Source organism: Mastomys coucha, unplaced genomic scaffold (genome assembly GCF_008632895.1).
Source record: "Mastomys coucha isolate ucsf_1 unplaced genomic scaffold, UCSF_Mcou_1 pScaffold15, whole genome shotgun sequence".
NCBI lineage: Eukaryota > Metazoa > Chordata > Mammalia > Rodentia > Muridae > Mastomys > Mastomys coucha.
This window is the reverse complement of record NW_022196897.1, coordinates 64,904,944-64,928,916: the sequence shown is the minus strand read 5'-3', so window position 1 is coordinate 64,928,916 and position 23,973 is coordinate 64,904,944. Positions and strand designations below refer to the sequence as shown.

General features: G+C 38.3%; 1 protein-coding gene and 1 long non-coding RNA gene across 2 annotated transcripts in view; one reads left to right on the top strand and one right to left on the bottom strand.

The window, feature by feature from the left end:
* Cwc22 (CWC22 spliceosome associated protein homolog) overlaps positions 1-23,968 on the top strand; it is a gene marked incomplete at its 3' end in the record, with an annotated part of 48,951 nt that extends 24,983 nt beyond the window's left edge. Inside the window, exons 12-20 of the mRNA XM_031370770.1 lie at positions 3,966-4,073; positions 5,359-5,440; positions 8,336-8,396; positions 11,964-12,041; positions 12,882-13,034; positions 14,628-14,755; positions 15,887-15,988; positions 16,073-16,290; positions 23,799-23,968. Coding sequence (XP_031226630.1) covers positions 3,966-4,073; positions 5,359-5,440; positions 8,336-8,396; positions 11,964-12,041; positions 12,882-13,034; positions 14,628-14,755; positions 15,887-15,988; positions 16,073-16,290; positions 23,799-23,968 — 1,100 coding nt within the window. The remainder of the gene's footprint in view (positions 1-3,965; positions 4,074-5,358; positions 5,441-8,335; positions 8,397-11,963; positions 12,042-12,881; positions 13,035-14,627; positions 14,756-15,886; positions 15,989-16,072; positions 16,291-23,798) is intronic.
* LOC116090366 lies at positions 57-580 on the bottom strand. Its single transcript, XR_004118662.1, has 2 exons — positions 412-580; positions 57-263 (listed from the first exon to the last, which is right to left on the bottom strand). It is a non-coding gene; the product is annotated as an uncharacterized LOC116090366 (long non-coding RNA).
* Positions 23,969-23,973: the final 5 nt, after the last annotated feature.

Genomic DNA, 23,973 nt, shown 5'->3' with positions numbered 1-23,973 from the left:
TGTAGTTCCCTCCCCTTTGCTTCCCTTTAAGTTTCCCATGTCTTAGGAAGTCCTTGTAGATTACCAGGAGCTTTTATTAGGCTTCTTGTCTATTCTACAGTCAGTGCCACACAGCGGATACACAACTGAGTGTGTACTCTATTGGAAGTACCATATTTTATTGCCTGATGAGTGGTTATTATTTGGATGTCAATAGTGTGCTGCAGGCTGTAACTTGGGACAGACTTCTGGTGTGTGGTCTTTGCCATTACTAGTCAGATGATCTGGAACAAATTATGTTTGATAGAAAAGTCGGGTTAGTACAGGAAGGTGTTTAGACAGTGGTAGCTGTTATTAGTGTCTTCCCAGCTTGGGTATTCCTCTCTGATAATCCTGTCCAGTGTGCTCATGTGGGGTTATGGCTTTGCTCACTCTAGGTTGTGGTTTTATTGAGAACAGCTCTCTCCTCTGGAAGTGGCTGCAGAGTCGTTGAGCTCCATCATTCCATTCTCTGCTTCAGTTATAGTCAGAAGGCTTCCGAAAGCACTTGGTTTCTCTACAGTGCACTAAGATTCTGATAGCACAGACAGCGTTCTCTTCTTTGATTCTCATTCTTAAAAGCCTTCTGTTGCCGTGGAACTGGTTCCCTTTCTGCTTAGACTTCCGTTTCTTAAGCCCATTCTTCTTTCTTTGCTTTCGGACTTCTTTCCCTACAGTTTCCCTAAATGGCACCTTTTTTCCCCCTGGCTGTCTGTTATGATTTCTTTCTAGTTTAAACTTGTGAATCTCATTAGGATCTAGGCAGTTGGCCAGTATATGGATTATGCTTTTTTTATTATAGCAATTCTCAAGTTCTGTGGTTTTGAGATTCCCTTAATACTCTTTAAAATTAGACTTCGTAGAGCTTCATTTTATATATATCTGTTGGTGTTTGAATATTTACATACTAACTCATTTAAAAATAATAAAATGGTATATATTAATATAAGCAACATTCTTATAAAAATAATATTTAAGCAAAGGAACCTAATGAGAATGTGACGTATTTTATGTAGTGTGCAGTGCCTGGCCTATAGGAGATGAGTAGCCTGTTTTTATGTGTCTGTCTGCTACAGTTTTCTCTGGTTTCATTAAGATACTATAGTTAGAAAGAGGAGGAGTATTGTGATAGCCTTTGCAGATAAGTGTGTTATTTCTCCTCGATACACTGATAGGATTTAACTGCTAGGAGTTTCTTAAAATTTCATTTCATTTGAAATATTAAATGGTGTCAGTGAATTTTCATACGAAGTTAAATGTTAAAAACCCTTGGTATATGTGTCACTTCCAATAGATCATTAAGCCATGACTTATTTTGCAACATGTTAGTCATTTGGAACATCTTACTTCATGATGATGATGATGATTGATGGTGATGATGATGATGATGATGTTGTTGTTGTTGTTGTTGTTGATGATGTGTGTTTGTGCTAACATGAACATCCTCAAAATCAACTTAATGTGGTTAGGACAATATCAAAACTCACATTTGTTAATGTTGCCACCTGTCTCCTTTTGTCCCAGTGTTGGGAAGCTATTGAAGGATAAATACATACTTTGTAAAAATTAGATTTACTCTTACAAGCTTAAGCTGTATCATGGTGGCAAATACTGTTTGTTGCTGTTTTTAAGTTGAGAGTGTCATTTTGTTGCATTTTAAAAATGCTTGCAGAATACCTAACAACATGTATGGATGACATTGGCCATTTTTTCAAATAAAATTAAAAAGTTTACCACTTTATCTTAAACTCAGGCAGTTACCCCAGCTTTGTCCTTTAGGGAACCACTACACTGTCCACTCTCTCTGTAATATAAGTGCTACACTGTTGTTCAAGTATGAGATGTAATAAAATTTCTATTTTATATCTTCATCTAGGGCATTTATAATTTAAATGGGCTTCTTTTCTTCTTCTGCAAGTGTGGCAGAAAGCAGCATTGATTCCCGGTCCACTTTGGTGTCTTGATTTGTGCTTAGATTGCAGTAACTTTAACCCCACTGCTCTTGTCTGTTCTTGTAGATAACAATTCAGTGAGAGGGCAGGTAGTACCTTAGAATTATTAGGAAAGTAGTGTTGACCCCATAGGCTGTCTGACAGGTCTCAGATTCCCCCAGGGAATCATAGACTCTTTGTTGAAACTCTGTTTATTTATCTGATGAAATCTAGTTGCCAGTGCCTGTGTAATTTTGGGAAGCTGATTTTAAAGGAGAGAGAAAAGAGGATGGATGCTGTAAACTATCAGACAGTTCATTTGACCTTCATCTTTAGTAAACTGTTCCCCTGAAACGGGCATAAAAAATGACCCCAGCAGGAAGTGAGCACAGCTTTGGTAATTAGCACCTCTGAGTGACCCAGGTGTACTTGTGTATTAGGTTTTTCAGCATTTGGGAAAACAGCAGGAGTGCCTGCCTTCCTACTTCTGAATACTAAATAGTTTCTTCTTTTCAAAGTCTGTGCTTGTTGCATAATCAGCTAGACACTGGAGTGTTTCTTGGAGTTGCATTTGTGAGAAATGGTTTTAAGATTTGTCAGATAAGGCTTAAATAGTAGCTCTACAGTCTTAATAAATGATTGCTCCTGCTGCAAAATATAAAGAAATTAGAAGTTTCTAAAGTAAGTTAAAACTTTGTACTAAAACTTAAGTGATTGTAATAAATGAGAAAGTGCAGTGTTGGTGAATGCTAACAGCAATACTGGGCAAGATATAATTGAGGCCTATGTCATTTGCACTATTTTTTTTTAAGATTTATTTATTTTATGTATATGGGTATACTATAGCTGATCAGATGGTTGTGAGCCTTCATGTGGTTGTTGGGAATTGAATTGTTAGGACCTCTGCTCACTTCAGTCAACCCCACTCATTCTGGTTGGCCCCTCTCCCTCTGGTCAACTCTGCTTGCTCAGTCCCTGCTCGCTCTGGCCCAAAGATTTATTTATTATTATATGTAAGCACACTGTAGCTGTCTTCAGACACACCAGAAGAGGGCATCAGATCTCATTATGGGTGGTTGTGAGCCACCATGTGGTTGCTGGGATCCGAACTCAGGACCTTCTGAAGAGTAGCCAGTACTCTTACCCTCTGAGCCATCTCACCAGCCCATCATTTACACTATTGATGTAGTAGATGGTCTTTTGTGATCTTCATGTATGTTCATTTAGATCTAAATAAACATTTTATGTAAGAAGTAATAAAGTAATGGTTTTCCCAATTTTGTTTAAGATGTTTAAACTTGTTTTAGTTTTATGTGTTTTGATTGACTGTAATATACAATTTAAAAATTATGTTTAAATTTAAATTTTCTTTTTTTTTTTTTAAGTATTTATTTATTATATGTAAGTACACTGTAACTGTTCTCAGACACACCAGGAGAGGGCATCAGATCTCATTAAGGATGGTTGTGAGCCACCATGTGGTTGCTGGGATTTGAACTCATAACCTCTGGAAGAACAGTTGGTGCTCTTAACCACTGAGCCATCTCACCAGCCCCAAAATTTAAATTTTCATTCTACTTATTTAAAGTGAATACAAAATGATACTGATTCTCCTCCCGTATCATTCCGTGTTCACCCTTAACTCTGCATACCTGTGGCTTTAGCTTTCATCACAAACTGCCCTCTTTCTGAAGATAGCATTTGAACTTTGAAATGCTAGCTCTGAGCTCCAGTTTTTTTCCTGAAGCTCTTACCCACTCAGAAGCATCACATGCCTTTTCTGTCTTCATTTGTTCCCTTGTTTCCATGAGCACATTTTACCTAGCAAGAATGACACAACTTGTTAACTTCAGATCATTCTAATTGTTTCCTTGCCATAGCCTGAGGCTTGTGTGATTATGTTTGTTGGCAGATAAACAGTTAAAATTAGATTCAGTGAAATGAGATTAACTCATAATGAGGTACATGTATCTAGGTCATTAATTTTTTTCTTCTTAAATTTACTTTGATATGTAGAAATCCTTGATGAAGGAGACAGTGATTCGAACACTGACCAAGAAGCTGGAAGTAGTGAAGATGAGGAGGAGGAGGAAGAAGAGGAGGAAGGAGAAGAGGAGGAAGGAGGTAAAGTATGGCTTTGTAAACACTGTAGGATGAAGTGAATTCTGAGGTACTACTCTAGGATGGCTTTGTCTGTTCACTGAGAAAGGACTGTGAAGGGTGCCCTGGTGTCAGTGGGAGGAGGCAAGGGATGTGTTCAGCACCTTCTCTGACAAAAGGCTGTCCCTGAAATATTAAACAAGGTCAGTCAGTTTTTCCTAACAACATAATTTTTTAATTTGATATTTTAGCCCTTCAATTCTAAAGGGACATTCATGTTGAGGGTGTGTGATTTATGTACCCTTGGCAAGTGTGTGACAGATGTGAGTGACTAGATATTTGCTGTTCACTTTGGCAAAATAGAGTAGGGAGGCCAACAACTACATTTGTACAGAAATAGGCTCGTGTTCTTCCTCTTCGGTTCTGATTACGTCACTTCACAGAAAAACAAGCTCAACCTTTACTTTGGTTGAATATCAGTAGTATAGCAGCCACATAAGCTGGGTGTTACTCACGTGAGATATACTCTGGAAATATCAAAGGTGTGTGGGTGGGGGTGTATGTACAGTTAAATTGTCCTGTAATTTTTTTAAGATTTATTTCTTTTATGTATATGAGTACACTGTAGCTGTCTTCAGACACATCAGAAGAGGGCATCAGATCTCATTACAGATGGTTGTGAGTCACCACGTGGTTGCTGGGAATTGAACTCAGGATCTTTGGAAGAGCAGCCTGTGCTCTTAACCGTTGAGCTCTCTCCGGACCCTGTTCTGTAACAATTAAAAAAAAAAATTGATTGGATTTCTCCATTCTTTACTTTGAAGCCTATCACCTTTAATAAGTCACCTAAATTTCTATATATTATTTTTCCCTTTACAATATTTTTGTTTTATACTGGAATACTGTTTAAAATACTGATAATTATGTATAAGAAAAGTTTCCTTATATCAGTTAACAGATTTTGACACATATACATGTTGGATAGAGCCAACATGCCAAAACCCATTGTTCTATTAAACTCAATTTCAGTCATTCCAGGTCATCTACTTAATCAAAATTGCTTATGACTCTAGAGATAATAGTCTGTGAAGCATCAGCATCAAACACCACCTTCTGTGGTGTCTAAATGAGTTTGTAATAGAGTTTGTGATATAGAGATAAACAAGTTTTTTGGTGTTGTCGTGGATGGCAGAAGACCTAGACTGAGTCCATTAATCCTACAGATACTGATTTACAAACAACGTAATTATTGAATTTGGTCATAGAATAAACTTATATTTTTATAATTGTTACATTTAATTTATTTCAGGACAAAAAGTTACTATTCATGACAAAACCGAAATCAACCTAGTCTCATTTCGCCGTACAATATATCTTGCCATACAGTCAAGGTAAGATACTCAGTTGATCTTTTATTTTTATTTTGGGTAAGAGATGGATAAGCAGGATCAGTGTTACCACTTAAGAGTTTGAATACAGAAAATTAGATATCATTTCAACATCCCCACAATGATTGCTTCACCCTGTCCTGTACCCAAGCTCAGAGGTCCCAGCATATCTGTTCTGTTCTTAGAAAGTAATGTGTTTTTACTTACTTAAATGTCCTGATTGTATAACCTGAATAGATTCTGTTTTCTTTTTTAGTGGGTCATTTCCTGTAGTTAAACCTTAAAAATAACCAGCTCTATATTAAAAGCTATCACATTATTTGAATGTTAATGACAATTTCATGTTTCTTTTTCTGATGTGGTTTTTAATCCTGGTTCTCAGTTGAGAAGCATGATTGCTGTGCATATGTAGGTGGATAGTAGTATTAAGAAATACCAGGTTATCATGAAAATAAATCTCTTCTTTGAAGCCTGTGTGTTTGACTTGAAGAGAAATGCATATGATCGGTAGATGCTTAATCCATCTGTTATTTAGCATATGAATCGGCCTGTTGATTTCCTGGGCACATGTTTACATTTCACACAGGAGGAGGGCTGTTTTCTCAGTTTTGATTGTTGATAGGTTCTGTGTGTTTCCATTGAGCATGATGATGTCATAGCAATAATGAATCATAAGTAGGAGTCATCTTGTTTTCATTATCTGAAAACTTCAAATAGAGGAATACTAACAGCAGAATATTGATTTAGAAAAATGTTTTATCTTGACCCATATCTTTGTCGTTTGCATGAAGAAACTTCTAGTTTTTCTGTACAACCAGAAGTTGAGAATGTTTTTAGTTTGCCATCCCTGCTGTCCTTTTCAGACATGCAGTGTTAGTCAGCAGAAGCAGATCATTCTAGTGCTGCTGCCAGACTGCCTGGGAAGAGGTGCAGTGCAGCTCTGAAAGACTGTCTAGAAGAAACCCTTGCTTAAGTTGCCTTAACTTTGCTAATCTCTGATTCACAGAGATTACCAAAAACAAAAGCACCAAGACACAAATGGCAGGCACTCTTACACAGTAGCTCTTCCTTGCCGTTGTGCCTTACATGACTGTCAAAGACTACCAGCCCATGCACTTATCTGTGACAGTGGTTACTAGCCTTAAAAACCCACACATATTACCAGAAAAGTACAAGTGATCAGTAGATGCACTATGGAGGATTTAAAAATGAGACTCTTCAGTGATAAAATCTCATTAAAAAATGTTTATTATCAAATATCAGACAATGAAATGTGTCATTGCTCACCAAAAGCAGTAGATTAACTTCATTTTTTTTAAGCAGCCAAACTGAGTGCTGAATTTTATTAGATTCACAAAAACATTATTGTGGGTAAACTCTTTACAGAAAGCCTTAGGAAACATGAGCCAAGGGCTTTTGTTTATTGGACAACAATAAAGGGAACAAATGGGTGATCACTAACTAAAATACATGATCCAATGTCTAGTCATGACTTGGTAAGAGTATAGGACATGGTCTGATACATGTCAGCTTGGAGAAGATTAGTAGAACAGAGCTGTGCCTCTGCTGTCTTAATTGAAAACAGACAAACCAGCTCAAGACGGGACACTACATGTCACCACTGCTTGCCTACCCTGAAAGGAGGTTGGATTACAGATCCTTGTCCCCCTCATGCACACGCGCGTGTATGTATGTGAGGTTTCTGTTTCTCTGTTCTTTATAGCCTCTAGGCTTGATGAAATGAAGTGACTGAGTCAGATAGTGTGAGGGCATTTCATGTAATCACTTGGGGGAATCTGGGATTTTTACAGAACTGAGGATTGCCCCTATGTTGGGGCATCGAGCCTTCACAGGACCAAGGGCCTCCTCTCCCGTTGATGCCATACAAGGCCATCCTGTGCTACATATGCACCTGGAGCCATGGGTACCTCCATGTTTATTCTTTGGTTGGTGGTTTAGTCCCTGGGAGCTCTTGGGGGCGGGGCGTCTGGTTGGTTGATATTGTTGTTCTTCCTATGAGGTTGCAATTTCAGCTAATCCCATCCCTGTTGGATCCCAGGAGCCTCTTTCCTGGCATCTGGAACTTGCTGGTGGCTATCCCCCATTGCTATACAATCCTGTTCAATTACCTGACCCTCTGTACATCTTGCCCATCTACTCTCACACCTAATACTGCTCCTCCCTTTTGTACTTAACTTTTTGTTACCCTGCATATGGTCCAGAATGGGCCACGGTACCAACCCCTCCCAGTGCAACAATCATGTCAAGAAGATAATAGTTCACAAATGCATTTTTATAACCCTTATTATTGTTATAAAACAGGAAATAATTTTGTTTTGCCACTTAAAATGCCTAAAATACTCAGCAATGGTAATACATGTAATATTTATAGCTAATGCAACTTCAGAATCATATGCTTTAAAAGGACGAATATATATATGTATATATGTATATATATGTAAATATTTATGTATATATAGGTATGTGCATATATGTGCATGTTTATACACACACACTGAAAAATGTATGCTTTCTCATCTGCAGTTAATTGTTTTAGAGTATTTGCAAAGTTGTTCAAATATTGCCAAAATGTTTTTGACACTCCATAATCAATTCTGTTTCCATTAGCAATTACTTTGGTCCTTTCAGACTTTTTATATCCATGGGTTTACCTGTTTGGAACACAGGATTATATTGTGTGTGTCCTTTGGGTCTTGCTTCTACATAGCAAGGTTTATGGTTCCTCATGCTGACATGCTTATACTTTGTCATTTGTAGAGTTAAGGGCTAGTCTCTGTGTGCTGGAATATTATATATATTTATAGCTAAAACAATAATCAGGTAATGATAGGCAAAGAGCACTACAATTTATTTATTATGACTATCTTGTCTCCATAGTTTAGATTTTGAAGAATGTGCACACAAGTTGCTGAAAATGGAGTTTGCTGAGAGCCAAACAGTATGTCGCTGCCTTTTTTTTCTATTAGGAAGTACATATTGATTATTAAAATGGTTAAGACGGTTAATAGGTTTTGTGAATTGAAATAATAAAATTATAAATACACATATAAATATGAGTTTTTGTAATTTTATTCTAAACCAAGGCTTAGGACTCCTGGGGCTCTTCGTTCTGTGTCCTAGTAGGTTGCATCTCCTGTTGATGGCACACTGGAGTATTAGTCTCTAAGCATGGCACTTACACGGAACTTCTGGGTGGTTGCCTGTGAACTGCTCTTCAGTATTACCTGGTCCCTATCTTATGTATGCACTAAAGAATTATTTTGATAGGAGCTACAGCAGTCACATGTGTGCTGAAGTTGTGTACAGATGCATTTGTATTATTGTTTCATTCATCAACTTATTCATAGGAAAAGAAATTAATTGTATACTTTGTGTCAGACAGAGCAAAGGGTCAGGGATTTAATGATGCACTAAGTACTTAGGTCTTCTGTTAACTTCATGGTTCTTAAAGTCTCATAATTATTACACTGTGAACTATCAGAGCCCTAATGCTAAGGATAATAAACACTTTTGTATTTATTGAATAAAGACTTTTGTAATGTTTTTCCTAGTTGTCATCATATTCCTTAGCCCTTAGCCCATGCTTTGGTGGAATTGTTCCTCACATCTAGTTTTACATATAATAGACCTGCACAGATGGAATAGTGAATGTGTGTGTTCCAATAGGCTGTTCATTTCCAGTCTCTTGGTCCTGAGCTGTGTCAGGACTAAATGTTATCTATAGTGATTGGTACACTGCTGTAGACCCACTTCCTGTTTTCCTAAGTAAAGCTTTATTGGAGTGAAAACATGCCCATGCTCACTGACTGACCCTGTTGTTTTCATACCACAGCAGCAGAAGGAACACCTTTGACCAATGTTAAACTGACCCTAGCCTGTAAAATAATTAGTGCTTGGGCATTTATAGGGGGAAAAAATCCTTGATTCATTACTGAAATGCTGAAATTTTATAAAACCAAATTATTTTCAAATTACAAATACCTGTTTTCCTTTTTAGTTTGTGTAGTCTATACCCTAATAACAATTCCTGTATGTATTCTTGACTATAGTTGATATGTCATTCTTAGAAGGAAATAAATCAGTAGATTAACCTTTATAATTAGAATTGACACTGAAATTACTGTGTGACCATGTTACATTTGAGAAATGTAATTAAGTCATTACGATTTTTAACAGTGCTAATCTAAAGGGTAGTTGTTCTAGAGCTGTCCTCAGCATATTTTGATTATTACTATTTGGATGTATCTTAATGCATCTATTTTTGTATGCTAATAGACTCCTAAAATTACTCAGATGTTTAATGGATAGGTTAAAAACTGATCACAAACTATAGGTAATAGTACTTATCATTGTACGTAGTCTAGGGAAGAGAGTGATTAATTAATACTGTGAGTGGCTCTGACAGCAATGGGATTGGTCTGTTACTGCATTTTGTCAAAATATGATTAACATATTGGACAGTACAATACTAGTAGGAAAAATTGAAAGTGAATTTTATATTATATATCAAGTTAATCTAATGGCATAATTTAGAAAGGCTTTCAGTTTTCAGTACCAGATGAAATTTTGACAAAATGTATCATTCTAGAACTTAACACATTCATAAACATTTTACTTAATTGGATTAACTTGTGACTGGTTTTCTGTTTTCTTTGTGTCTGAAAGCACTCTGATGGCAAGGCTGCTGCTTGGTAAACCGTCTGTTTCTAGAGCAGCACTAGAACTCTTGAGTGAGGACACATTTAATGCTGCCCTGTTCAGGACAGCAGCAACTAGGCACATACAGCTGTTGATCATGCAGAATATATATACTGTGACTAAGGAACTAATAGTTGTAAATAGCTTAAATAGCTGCTGGTAGCTAATGGCTATCATGTTAGACAGTGCAGGCTCCTGTTCCTGTCTATTCTGTTGTCCAGCATTTGTACTCTGAGGTCTCTGACACAAATTGCTTGCTTACATAGATATAAATGCTTATTTACCTTTTTTTTTAACTGCTAACAATTTGTACTTAGATCATACCTTAGTAACTGTGACAAAATTTTAAAATAGTTCATTGAAATTTTAAAAATAAAAACTTAACTGAAGGAATGCACATTTAATTCGTATAGGCTCGTTTGTACTTAGAGAATGTAATGTAGAGTGTTTGTAAAAATGCAGACATTCTAATAAGTGATTTCTAGAAAAAGTACTTGTACAGTGGCCTCATTCTGTCTCCGCTTGCTATGTTACCTGAATCATTTCTCATGGAACTGTTGTCTGCTCCCTTAGAAGCATTTTAGGAATTATTAAACTGTACTTGTCAGTTAATTAGATGTCAACCATTTGTGATAGCAGATTTTCTTATCAAGGCTTTATTCATTAGTTCAAACATTTTTCACAGAAAGGATTTTCAAAGCAATTAAATAGCTGGTTGAGCAATATCTTTCAGCAGTTACAGGACTGGTCCATCATCTTTAGATTTCCCTCTGTAGATAGGTCTGTACATAGAGTGTCCATTTTTTTGTGGATAGACCTGTACATAGAATGGTCATCCCCCTGTAGGTAGGTCTGTAATCAAACATTTCATTTTAGGACTTAGAAAATTGAGTCATAAACTTGTTCCTTTCTTTTATTTATTTTTTTACATTTTTTTAATCAAGTAAAAGGTCATTTATATTGAAAAAGTGACCATTTGTGCTTCTGTAAATACTTGTGTTTTGTTTTTTCCATACTATGTGTCTTAGTCAGGGTTTCTATTCCTGCACAAACATCATGACCAAGAAGCAAGTTGGGGAGGAAAGGGTTTATTTAGCTTACTTCCACATTGCTGTTGATCACAAAGGAAGTCATGACTGGAACTCAAGCAGGTCAGGAAGCAGGAGCTGATGCAGAGGCCATGGAGAGATGTTCCTTACTGGCTTGCTTCCCCTGGCTTGCTCAGCCTGCTCTCTTATAGAACCCAACACTCCAGCCCAATGATGGCACCACCCACAAGGGGCCCTACCCGCTTGATCACTAATTAAGAAAATACCCCACAGCTGGGTCTCATGGAGGCATTTCCCCAACTGTAGCTCCCTTCTCTGTGATAACTCCAGCCTGTGTCAAGTTAACACACAAAACCAGCCAGTACACTATGTATCTAAATATAAGTTTAATCTAAATCTTAGGTATTTGTGTTGGTGAAAATAAATATAAAAGAATTCCACACAGAAGTCTTTAAAGATAGAATAGTGTCATGGCATGGCCTGGTTTGTGCCCTAAATTGTTTACAAGTGATTCATACTTTTGATTTAGAATGTCATTTAATCAAATTATCATAAATAGCTTTAGATGATATCAGCTAGTCTAAAAGCTTTTTTAAAATGATAAACTTGACATTGAGTTTTTAAAAACAATTTCTCAAGGTTTTCAAAAATTTTAAAAGTCTAGTTTGAAAACACAGTCACTGTTGTGGTTGTAAATTGTCATATAACATAGCTCCATTGTGTTCTGAGTCATTAATGCAAATTTTCTTTCCAAACAGAAAGAACTCTGCAACATGATACTTGATTGCTGTGCCCAGCAAAGGACCTATGAAAAATTTTTTGGCTTGTTAGCTGGGGTGAGTTACAACCTTGATTTTATGTCAGGATTTAATATAAATCCCAAGAGAATTCCTAACAATAATATAGTGAATTAATGATTGTATTTTGTGGTCTGGTCTATCCTTAATTAACAACATGTTTTGGTTTTTTCCCTGTGAGCACATTGTTCCCCCTTTCAGTTTCCTTTCCCACTTCATTTTGTAGCACATTAAATTTGTTACCATTTTTCTACAACTTTTTGAAATTATAAATACTTTGTAACAATTTCCCAAGACAAAACAACTAAATGGTCTTCAAAAATTCAAAGCAATTACTGAAGTCAGGACCTGTTTAGGCAGCATAGAGGAAACATGACCTAAAAAAATTAAATGTTTGTGTCATTTTTAATTGTGTCTTTGTATGTGTCAGGTATGTGCATGTGAGTGCAGGTACCTATGTAGGCAGGCAAGAGGTGAGGGGTCCCTCTGGAACCGGAGTTCCAGGCTGCTTGGAGCTGCCTGATGAGGCTGCTGAGAACTTAACTTGGGTCCTCTGTAAGAGCACATGAAATACTAAGCATTGATCCATCCTTCTGGTCCCTAAAGTATATCTATAAACAATTTACAAGGCAGATAGAGTGCAAAATGTATCTGTTTAGGATCATCTAAATGTATAACTTTATTTTAATATATAAATCCAGATAGAGAGAAACTGTTTCTGTAACTTTTTTGAACATCATTTACCATAGAAAGATAGGGTGATAGATGTCTCTTGAAGGTGTTTACAAACATTTAACTTAGTAAATTTAAGAATAGTAAGTTCAGTTGTATTGACATGCAGTTTCTGCTGGGGTTGACTTTCAGTTTTCTTCTCTATAGCGGTTTTGTATGCTGAAAAAAGAATATATGGAATCATTTGAAAGTATATTCAAGGAACAGTATGACACCATCCATCGCTTAGAGACAAACAAATTGAGAAATGTTGCTAAGATGTTTGCTCACCTTTTATACACAGATTCACTTCCATGGAGTGTAAGTAATTGGGTCAGTGTTCTTCATTTATAATCCCCTGTTACTGTCAAATATACATTAATTATGGCATGGCCATATTTATTCTATCGGTAAACGTGAATTAAAGTGAATGTGTAGTGTACTTTGACTGCACCTGCTATCTTCGAAACACATTCATGTAGCATGGAATCATAAGGCAAATAATATGCATGTGTAAGAAATACTGTTGAAGATCATATATGGCAGCCCAAACCCATGCTGCTTTTCAGTAGTGATGAATAGCAATATTTTCAGGGAAATAAGATGTATTTACATATTTGACATCTGTGCATATTTGTCCATACTCATACAACAAAGGAGAGACACATATCCCTATTTTGGTGGCACTTGTGCCTCAGAATTACTGTCCATATTTCCTGAAAGAGCAACTTTTCCAAAGTTCCTCTAATTTAGACTCAAGAGAAAGGATTGTTCTAGGAGGCTGTAATAAGTAGACACTTTTGTTTAAGCAATGGGAAGGAGGTCCTGTGATCGTACGTAGAACAAAGAAAGGCATTCTTAATGGGAAAATGCACAGCAAATTTAGCATTAATCCCATATTTATTATGGAATTACTGTTCATTCCAATGCTGTTAGGTAGCTATGATCTGCATGTCCAGTCACAATTCTTGGTAATGAACAATCAAAGGATTTATTTTAGGAATGTTACCATGTATTTATGTTAGGAAAGTTACCATGTAAGAGAAAAGTTAAGTATATGGCAATCATATGCCATAAAAAGTCCTATAGTCTAAGTGAAGTAAAGTTGCTAAAAGAATTTTAATAGAGAGAAATCACATCTCAAAAGAAAAGAAGAAGATAACAATGTAAAGTACCACAAACTGATGGTGGAGTGAGTCTCCATCCGTGCTCATAGGAGTATCAGATAAGTTTATATGTAGTACTTAAGGACTAAGTATATCCAACCATATTCAACTGACACTTTTCAGCCAACCAAGCAACTAATCATAATAACCATGTTCTAATCATTTTGCCTTTTCTAGAAAAGAAGCCAAGTTTTAAACAATTGGCTAAAAATAGGCTTCCAGAACACTCAATCCATAAAAGCTATGGGGCTTTTTTTTTCTTCTGTTTTGCTTTTAAAGTCTGTGTTCACAGGTTAGTTTGTAAAAGCTATAAACTTAATTTTCAGGATACATCATCCATCATTTTGGTTTTGTTTTTACTTTTGTGTGTGTATGTGCTAACTTACTATAGCTAATGCTCTTGGTGGCACTTTGCCTAGTCCCTGGTGTACGCCACATTCTGCTGAGGGAAGTTTGTGAGCAATCTTTACTTTGATGTTATAAGCTCGACAGGATATCTTCTCAGCTATAAAAAGCACCTCCCTCAAGAAAAAGAATGGAGCCTATTTCTGTACCATCTGCCTTAGCATTGGGAAATTAATATAGAGAAGTCTTACCTTTGCCAAGAAAGACTCCCTGTCAGCATGAGGGATGTGTTCAGAGGTGAACATTCCTAGTCATCCTGAGAGAATATAAACTACTTGGCCACTGGGCTTGTCTTTTAAGACAAAAACAAACAAATATTTTTCCATTCTCTCTTAATTTTCAGGTTCTTGAATGTATAAAACTGAGTGAAGAAACCACAACATCGTCTAGTAGGATTTTTGTCAAGATCTTCTTCCAGGAACTGTGTGAATACATGGGTCTTCCTAAACTGAATGCGAGGTTAAAAGATGAGTAAGTTGACTCAACAGTTTAAATGTAGTCTTCCTATCTGTAGGAGTTCCCTCATGGTAGCACATACAGTTGTACTCTCACAGTTAGGAGCCCTCTAGGACTTAGGGTAAGGTGAGCATGCCTCAAGGCCTGAGACAGCATGCACCTCTCTGGGCTTTGTCCTAGGCTTTGTTCTCTGTCACATAATTCCCATTTCACCTTTCTTAGTACTTGTGTACTCTGATTGCTCATTATCACTACAGTTGGCTTCTAATCCATTCTGCTCATGCCACACATTATTCCAGTATCTCATTTCTCCACTTTGGTTAAATGTTGATCAAAGACCTGCACCCAGTGCAGTGGTTGCCAAGAGTCTCTAACCTAGATCTTCACTCTTTGGTTCCATGTAATGTGTCTACTTTATCAGGCTCATCTCCCTCCTCAGGAAGCTGCACTCTAGACACACCAGCACCATGAAACTTGTAGTGAAGTGACGCCTGCGTCCTTACCACTGTGACTGCAGAGGCTGTCTTTGATCTGTCTAACAAACTTAGTCAGTCTTCCTGTTAATTTACTCTTCTCTGAAATACCTGTTGCCAACTTCCTACTCTTTTCCAGTACTTTTACACAGTTTACATGTGCATACATATGTACATGAAAATAAAGCTAAGGAAGGCATTTATGCTTTTCTGTGCATGCCCACCATATATATACTTGTGTGCAAATAACCATATACACATGTTATTTGCCATCGGTGTATTCCATGTATTTCTTAGTGTGTGCATGAAGTTTCTAATCTGTTGTGTAATTACAGAAATCAGCTTTAAGGGCCAGTGTGATGTCTCAGTGTGTAAAGGACACTGAGTCTGAAATAAGCTGGATCCCTGACAGCCACAGGTGGAAGGAAAGAGCCAGCTCCCAAATGCCATCTTCCCTGCACACACATACAAACCACAGAGAAATTGTTCTTAAAGAAGCAAACTCAGTGAATTGTTCTCGTTGCCTATTATATTTAGGCAGCCTTATGTATAAATGCATAAACCACTTTCTTATATTTCACTTACTGATGTAATATGTAGAAAATCTGATAAGTGGCTATAGGAGCTTTCATTTTTCCTTTCTCCATTTCCTTCATTCCTTTTTCTGTTTCAGAACTCTTCAGCCATTCTTTGAAGGACTGTTACCCCGAGACAACCCACGCAATACCCGGTTTGCCATCAACTTCTTCACTTCCATAGGTCTTGGAGGATTGACGTAAGGACCATTTGCAGACTTTTATCTTTAGTTACAAAATTATCTCACAAGTAGACATAATGTAACACATTACTTTTCTGTTAGGGATGAACTTCGAGAACATCTGAAAAATACACCCAAGGTCATCGTAGCCCAGAAACCAGAAGCTGAGCAAAAGAAACCGGCCCTGACATCTTCATCTTCAGAGTCTTCCTCAGCATCTGATTCCTCTGACTCAGATTCTGACAGCAGTGAGAGCAGCTCAGAGTCCTCCAGTGAAGCAAGTGACTCCTCCTCCTCCAGCAGTGAGAGCTCTGCCTCAGGTATCAAGGCTCATTCAGATAGTATCCTGCTCATTTCTAAGAAGTGCGGGGCTCCATTGCTGCTTATTTACTTTTGCCATCTATTTAAAACATTTACTAATGGAGACGATCATCTGTCACTTACAGTCTGCAGTGTTATATCTGTTTTAGAAGCCTCTTAGACAGAGATAATTCATTGGCAACTGCAGTTCCAGGGATGTCCATGTTCTAGTTTATAGGTTCCATCCTGAGGCTTTATTCCAAAGCAATTAGGTTTTAGTTGTAGTAGTCAAGCTTTATGTGGCTACTTGACATCATCATATTCATTGTACCTCTCATTTAGGGCTTAGCCATACATAGCGCTCCCCCAGATCAAGAAGTGCTGGTACTTTAGAACTCGTCTTTGCTCCTCCTGGCTCCTCCTGGGCCTGCTAGCCTACTCCCCTTTTCATGACAGCTGCTTTTCTGATCTGTAAGTCTGTTAGTTAGTCTTGCCTCTTGTTTTGTTGAGACAAGGTCTTAGAACAGAGTTAAAGCTAGTCTTCTCACTGTGCAGCCCAGACTCATCTTGAACTGCCGTCCCTGCATCCCCCAGCCTCCCAAGTGCTGGGTTTTCAGCAATCCTGCTATAAACGTCATCTTCCCAGTGTTTGCCTGGCTTGTTTGTTGTTGGATGTTGTGTTTCATTTGTTTTTTGGAGTTTTATATGCAGTCTAGATTGTCTGTTCATTTACTCTCTGGCAGGAGCTAGCCTTGAACCTGGTCTTCTCTGCCCCTACTTCTCAAGTGGTAGGTTTAGAGCCTTGTGCCACATGCCTGTTTTAACTTTATAATTATTAATTATGGACTTCTTTGTATGGAATATTTCCTTCATTGTTATGTTCACAAAATATTCTTACATTTATAATTGATCCCACATCGTACTTGAACATGTCTGATGTCATATGTGCATATGGAGAAAAATATACATATTCTTCTCCTCATTACGCAGTCCAGGCTGTCCTTCACTGCAGTCCCTGTTTTGTGTGTGTATGTGTATACATATTTATATGTATGTATGTATGTGTGTGCATATATATTATATTTATACATATGTGCATATATACACACATATACATACGTGTGTGTATTTATCATTACCTTGTATTCTTGTTTTTTTAATCTTCAATGATAGAGTCAATAGAAATAGTACTTAGAAGCCTGAATTTTTCTCTCTTCTTGAGCTCCTCTGTGTGAGTAACCCTTCTGTGATGTCTACCTGCAGACAAACGTAAGTATTGTGAACATGCTTAAGGAAGGCTGTAATAAATTGTGGGTTTTGTGGTTAGGAGTATTAAAAACATTTTATGACATGTCAACTTCAAGACATACTCTCATCTTAACTTGAGGAATGCCCATGTGTCCATTTCTTTTTAGTTATGTAGCTACAGAGAGAGTTACTGCTGTAGGATGTGGATATATGTAGTTTCAGTAAATAGCACCAGTTTTCTAAGTGATTATTCCAAGTTTCACTCTTCCCAGGTGTATATTGGCCATGTTTCTAATTTTAACCATCCTAATGATGATACTGCCTTATAGCTTTCATTTTAATTTGCATTTTCTCCATCACTAATAAAGCTGAGCATAACATTGTTATTGGCCATTTGGATATTTTCTCTTTTGCTCAGATCTGGCTCTTCTCCCTTTTTGAGTTAACTTTTTATTTTTTAGGGTTTAGCTTTACTGTATTCTTTCTCTCTCAGTTTCTCTCTCTATCTCTATCTCTCTCTCTGTGTATTTGTGTGTGTGTGTGTGTGTGTGTGTGTGTGTGTGTGTGTGTGTGTGTGTATTGCATGTATATATTTCAGGTTAAGTAGTTCACATTTGTGTCTGTGAGCTGCCAGAGATCTATTGTCTTTTGTTTTTTTCCCTCAGCAGCAACCCGGGATCAGCAGATGCTCCCAAGAGGAGGTGGCTACAACCTAGCTTACTTCTCTGCACTTCTTTCTAACGTCCCTAAATTTGGGGATGTTTGGTTCTTGTTTTATTAACAAGTTCATGTTTTTAATTTTACATATTATCTTGAACTATCTTCACACTTACAGGAAAATCACAATATACAAGAGAGGATCCACATATATCCTCTACCTAACTTTCCTCAGTTAGCTTCTCATACAAACAATGTAATTATCAATAAAACTACGGAAATTCACACTGAACAATACTGTTAACATGTCTCATTTGAATTTCATGAGGAGTAAAGCAACAGATGCAGGGTGAGTCAGGGTGCCAGAATGCCAATTACTACTTTTGGCATCCATGGGGTGGGTAAACTGAGGCAGACAGCTGTTGGGGTCAGTGCTTAGAGTTGCTGACTGGGTCAGTTCAGATACTGACAAAGGCTGCTATCAATGGATTAGAGAAATTACTTAGCAGGCTTTTCTCTGAGGGAACAAAGCTTAATTTACTGGGGCTGGCACTCCCTGTGGCCAGTGAAAAACTCTTGAGTTCTTTTAGCTCCTTGAGGCTGGCAAGAAAGAGACAGAAAGAGAAAATTCTCTCCCCCCACCCTTTTCTCTCTCCCTCCCTCCCTCCCTCCCTCCCGCTCTCCCCCCTTCTCTCACTGGGGCCAGCAAGAAAGAGACAGAAAGAAAATTCTCTCTCTCTCTCTCTCTCTCTCTCTCTCTTTCTCTCTCTCTCTCTTTCTCTCTCTCTCTCCCTCCCTCCTTTCCCCTTCCCCCTTCCCTACACACAAAGTGGGTGAAACAAAAGGCAGAGTTGAATAACTTCATACATACATGTATGCATATATACAACCATAAATATTCACACATGAAACAGAGCTCTAACCAGCAGGCTCCAAGCTTTTCACCCATTCAGATATGTCCATATACACACATACTTGGAAGGTGGAAGGAGCAAAGTCCCAACACACACTCACATAAATTTAACACATACACATACAAGGACATAGTTGATGGATGGAACAATATTCCAGCCCCACACTTCATTCTTTCTTCCATAGCTTATATATTCCAGAAAATCTTTCAAGCAGTATAAAATTACAATGTGATTATGTTTAAGTTTTCTTCTAATGAATGACTATGGAAGAAACAATATGCTCCCCAGTAACTTTATAAGAAATAACATTATTTAGTACAGGTAAAGAAAACAAATTATTCCCAAGAACCCATGTGCATTTGTAAACTAATCAAGGAGGGTAGTTTTCTCAGCCTGTTTCTCTTACTGGCAGACAGCAAGTTTCGATTACAATGAAAGAAGTAATTATTATTTATCTTTAAAAGTAATCTTGTAAGAATATTAAAAGCATCACAAATCTAAACTTTTATATAAAAATCATATCTACTGTAAATTCTTAGAATGCATATCTGCTCATTGGCAATTCTTAAGAAATTCCATTAGGAAGCTGTCCATCATCACCATCCAGCCTCAGGGACAGTCACGTCAGCCAGTGCTACCTACGATTGTTTTTGTTCCCTGACCATAGAAGGTCCCTAGCTTAACTACTCAGTGTGCCTTTCTGAACTTCAAATCGTTCCCTAAGATTTTTTACATCAGACCCAGTAGCAAAAACATCTCAACCTTGCTTCACTAAGAATTTATTTTTCCAAATGTTTTCTAAGGGTGGTGGTCATTGCTAACATTCTGTATCTCTAAGTTCTTCTCTAGTGATTGAATCATTAATCTGCTCCAGCAACAATGCCTCAAAAAGATCAAACACTATTATTGTGAGTGCTAGAGATACTGCCCAGTGAGGGGCTGGAAGCCCCTTAGAGTTTTCATACAATTCTTAGATCAAGAAGGATGTGAGGGCAGCAAACAGAGCAGAACTCCATAACAGCATGAAGTCCCCAAGACACATAGTCCTCGGGGTCATGCCTCACCAAGGTGTGTAGGGGCAGTTCTGATGCTAAGGTCCTGTTCCCCAATTGGTTCCCCAATTATCAGTAAAGAAAGCCATGGGCCAGTTGCTGGGCAAAAGATATGGGCGGGGCTTCCGGGTCCCTGGAGCATGGAGGGGAATGTGGGGAAGAGAACGGAGGAGGCAGGAAGACAAAAGGAAGAAGAGAATGGGCTTGCCATGTTTTGGAGAGAGAAGACTAACACCCATGTGAGATCTCAAAACAGAGTGGCCACACAGGCTGCTCCTACATACAGATGGGTGGTCAGGGGAGTTTAGCAGCTGAAGTTTAGAGCAGGTAGGCTAGACGGAGATAAGAAATTGATAAGGGAGTACTTTCCAGGTTGAGATAGTTGTGCCTAACAAGTGTGCCAAAAAGACAAGTTAAAATTAAACACTTTATGTCTATGTCTTTTGTCCAAGGACTCAAGGAAAGCCGGTGGGGGCGATAGTGCCGTCACCTCCCAGAGCTAAAGGCAATAGGGTGTAAAACTACACGCAGCAGAGGTGCACCCATCATGGCTGTAGTAACCGATGGGCTGCATTCCATGAGTTCTAAAGCTCGTTGTCATATCTCCTACATGACCCACAGCAGTCCTTTTTCCTTCTTTCATGAACCTGTTTATATTTCTGTTAGGGCTTCCAAACTTCTTTGAAGCTTCTGGTCACATTGAAGTCCTTCAGGGTAGATATTTATTTGATATTTTCTTAAGAACAGAATAAAAGTTGATGTCATAGTTATTTTTCTGCTGCTGTGAAGAGTCACCATAACCATGGCAACTGACAGAAAAAAGAATTCATTGGGAGTTAGAGTTGGAAAGGGCCAGTCCATGACCATCATGGCATCATGACCATGCCATGGGAGCATGGCAGCAGGCACATAGGCATGGCCCTGTAGCAGTAGCTGAGAACTTGCATCATACCTGCAAGCCTGAGGGAGAGGGCATGTCCTTTTGAAACCTTAAAGCCCACTCCAGCTGCCCTAGTGACTCCAACAAGGCCACACCTTCTACTCCTCTCGAAACAGTTCTACCAACTGGGGACCAGACATTCAAATATGAGTCCACCTTTCTCAGTCCAACTACCAGATTTGGCATTTAGACAGAATGTCATGGAAATGCTCTGCTCTTAGCACATCTACTCAAGGGATGTAGAATTGCTGGGATGTCCTAATTAACTGATATCAACTGTCATCACTAAGTTAAGAAAGTGTTGTTGAATTTCTTCAGATAAACACTTCATTTCATTTTGTTCAAATCTGTCTCCAACTTTTCCTCAGTCACTTTGGCAGCCATCTTTAGGGCATTCTCTATGGTGTTTGCCTAATGATAATTTATCTATTTTCTTTGTGGATTAGTAATTGAATTTCTACAAGAGAAAAACTGTCCCTTTTCTTCTTTTATTTACCCAGCCTTACCTTTTTTTTTTTTTTTTTTTTTTTTTTTTTTTTTTTTTTTTTTTTTTTTTTTTTTTTGGTTTGTCGAGACAGGGTTTCTCTGTGTAGCCCTGGCTGCCCTGGAACTCACTCTGTAGATCAGGCTGGCCTTGAACTCAGAAATCCGCCTCTCTCTGCCTCCCAAGTGCTGGGATTAAAGGTGAGCACCACCACTGCCCTTCTCCCAGCCTTATCTTTATACCATGACCTTACAACTGTTTGTATTAGTCTATGAGTTACACTCCAGGTGCTTTTGTTCAAATCATTTTACTTTTTAAAAGATATTTTCATTGCATTTGTGTGTGTGTGTACATGTGCACACTTGTATGTTTGTCTGTTCCACCTGTGTGAAGATCAGATCAAGTTTCAGGAGTTGATTTTCTTGTCATGTGGGACCCACGGATAAAGCTCAGGTCTGTAGGCTGGGCAATTTTCTTTACCACTGAACCCTCCTGCCAGCCCTCATTTCACTTTGAGACTTTGCAGTTGCTGATCTCAGGTTGTTCCTTTCTTTGCACAAGCTCCCATCCTTTCCGTGAGTACATCTTTCATTCTAGCATCACAAATGTTGCAGACCTTCAGTGCATTCAAACAGATGGAAAGTTCTAACAGATGTCCAGTTCCTCTCAGTATGTATGTGCCTTTTACACCAGGAAAAGGATGCTCTATTGAAATCCTTTTTCAGTTTCTTCTGATCCATGTTTTCTGAAAAGGTTTGTGTAGTTTAACCTCAGACCTGCTCTGCTTTCTTCGGTAGAGCCTCTGGGGCCATGCAGGTGAAGGAGTGTCTGCGTATCTGAAGTTATTGTTATGTTGGAGTGCTGTGTCAGTGTAGCAGCCTCCCTCCTCAGCCTTAGGTTGGACAGCAGATACTCATGCTGTGATTCCCTATTGTGTTACATTTGAAAGTACTTGGCGTGCTGTATGACAACCAGAACTGAGGGGCTCTTCACATTCTGTCTTCTTAGAGCAGGAGTGCATTTGCTCCCAGAAACTCTAGTCCTGGATTGGAAGAATGCGGCACCAGTCATATAACAGCTCTTTGAATGTCACAGACTATATTTTATGGCATCTATTTTGAGGACAGATGATAGCTCAGCTTGAATTTTGCAGTAAGAAAGTTTGCTGATTCTAAGTTAATTTGCCTTATCATACAATTTTGCAGAGAAGTGCTTCATTATTAAAGTATTAGCATAAAAGTAGTGTGAACTGCCTCCAAATTAGAAAGCAGAGAAGCAGGCACGGCCAAGGGGCTTGCATATTGTTGCATGGCAGAGGTGTAACGTTGGCAGAGCCCTGACTGTACAATGAGCCAGAGACATGGGCTTAGCACTGAGCCATATGGCTGCTGCTTGGGCAGCTGCAGCCCAAGAAGGAAGTTCTGACTGGCAGGCCACTAGTACACCCTGAACCATCGACAGTCACTTAGCAGAAGAAAGGGCTTGGTACACTGGCATTTGGGTAGAGTCGGGCCAAGATTCCCTGTTGTATTTCTTTTTGTAGTGAAAGGATTTGTGAAATTTTAGTCATCTCAGTGCTTTTCGATTCATGAATTCAAATTAATAGTGACTAAGTTTAACTTAAAATGGTGATTTATCTCCCTATATTTGGGATTACATCAGTAAAGCTAAATTATTCAAGGTTTCTTTAGAAGTTTGTATCAGAAATGAAGAGTCCGTGGCTCTCACTGAGTTCGTAGCTGTCATAACCCAGCTCTTGGTCATATGGCCAGTGACTGAGAGCACCATAGGCTTTGGTGGAAGCACACTGATTCTGTGATGAGAACACAGGTACCCTCATCCCCGGTAGAACGTGGTTTGGGCTGGTTGACCATGTGTCTTGGTTATGTACCAGGGCTGCCTGCAGCTCCATTTCAGCTGACAAGCAGCTCTGATGGTGTTAGAGTATGCACATGGCAATGCACATTTTCTAATTGATGGATTGGTTTTTATTTGCTATAGTTTATTGAAAATTCTTACGGAAACTTGAGTTTGAAACTAATTACATAGTAACTATTAATGACATATTTTAGAATTTTCATCTTTTAAAATAGTCTATTTTTAGGCTTTTCAGTTTGGTTTTGTATCCAGTTTATACAAATAAGTGCTTTACAGTATGTTGGTAAATGTTATTGTTAAATTATGAATTTATATTAATATAAAAACTAACTATAATTCATTTTTTTGCACGCAGCTAAAGATACAAGAAAGAAGAGACAAGGGAAGCCCAGAGGTGAAGAAGTAGATAAGCTAACCAGGGGCCACCAGGCACGAGACCAGAGGCGAGAAGGAGGCAGGGAGGACCAAAGGCACCAGGAAGGGAGGACTGAGAGAGCAAGGTCTGAAAGACACAGAGCTCAGAACTCACG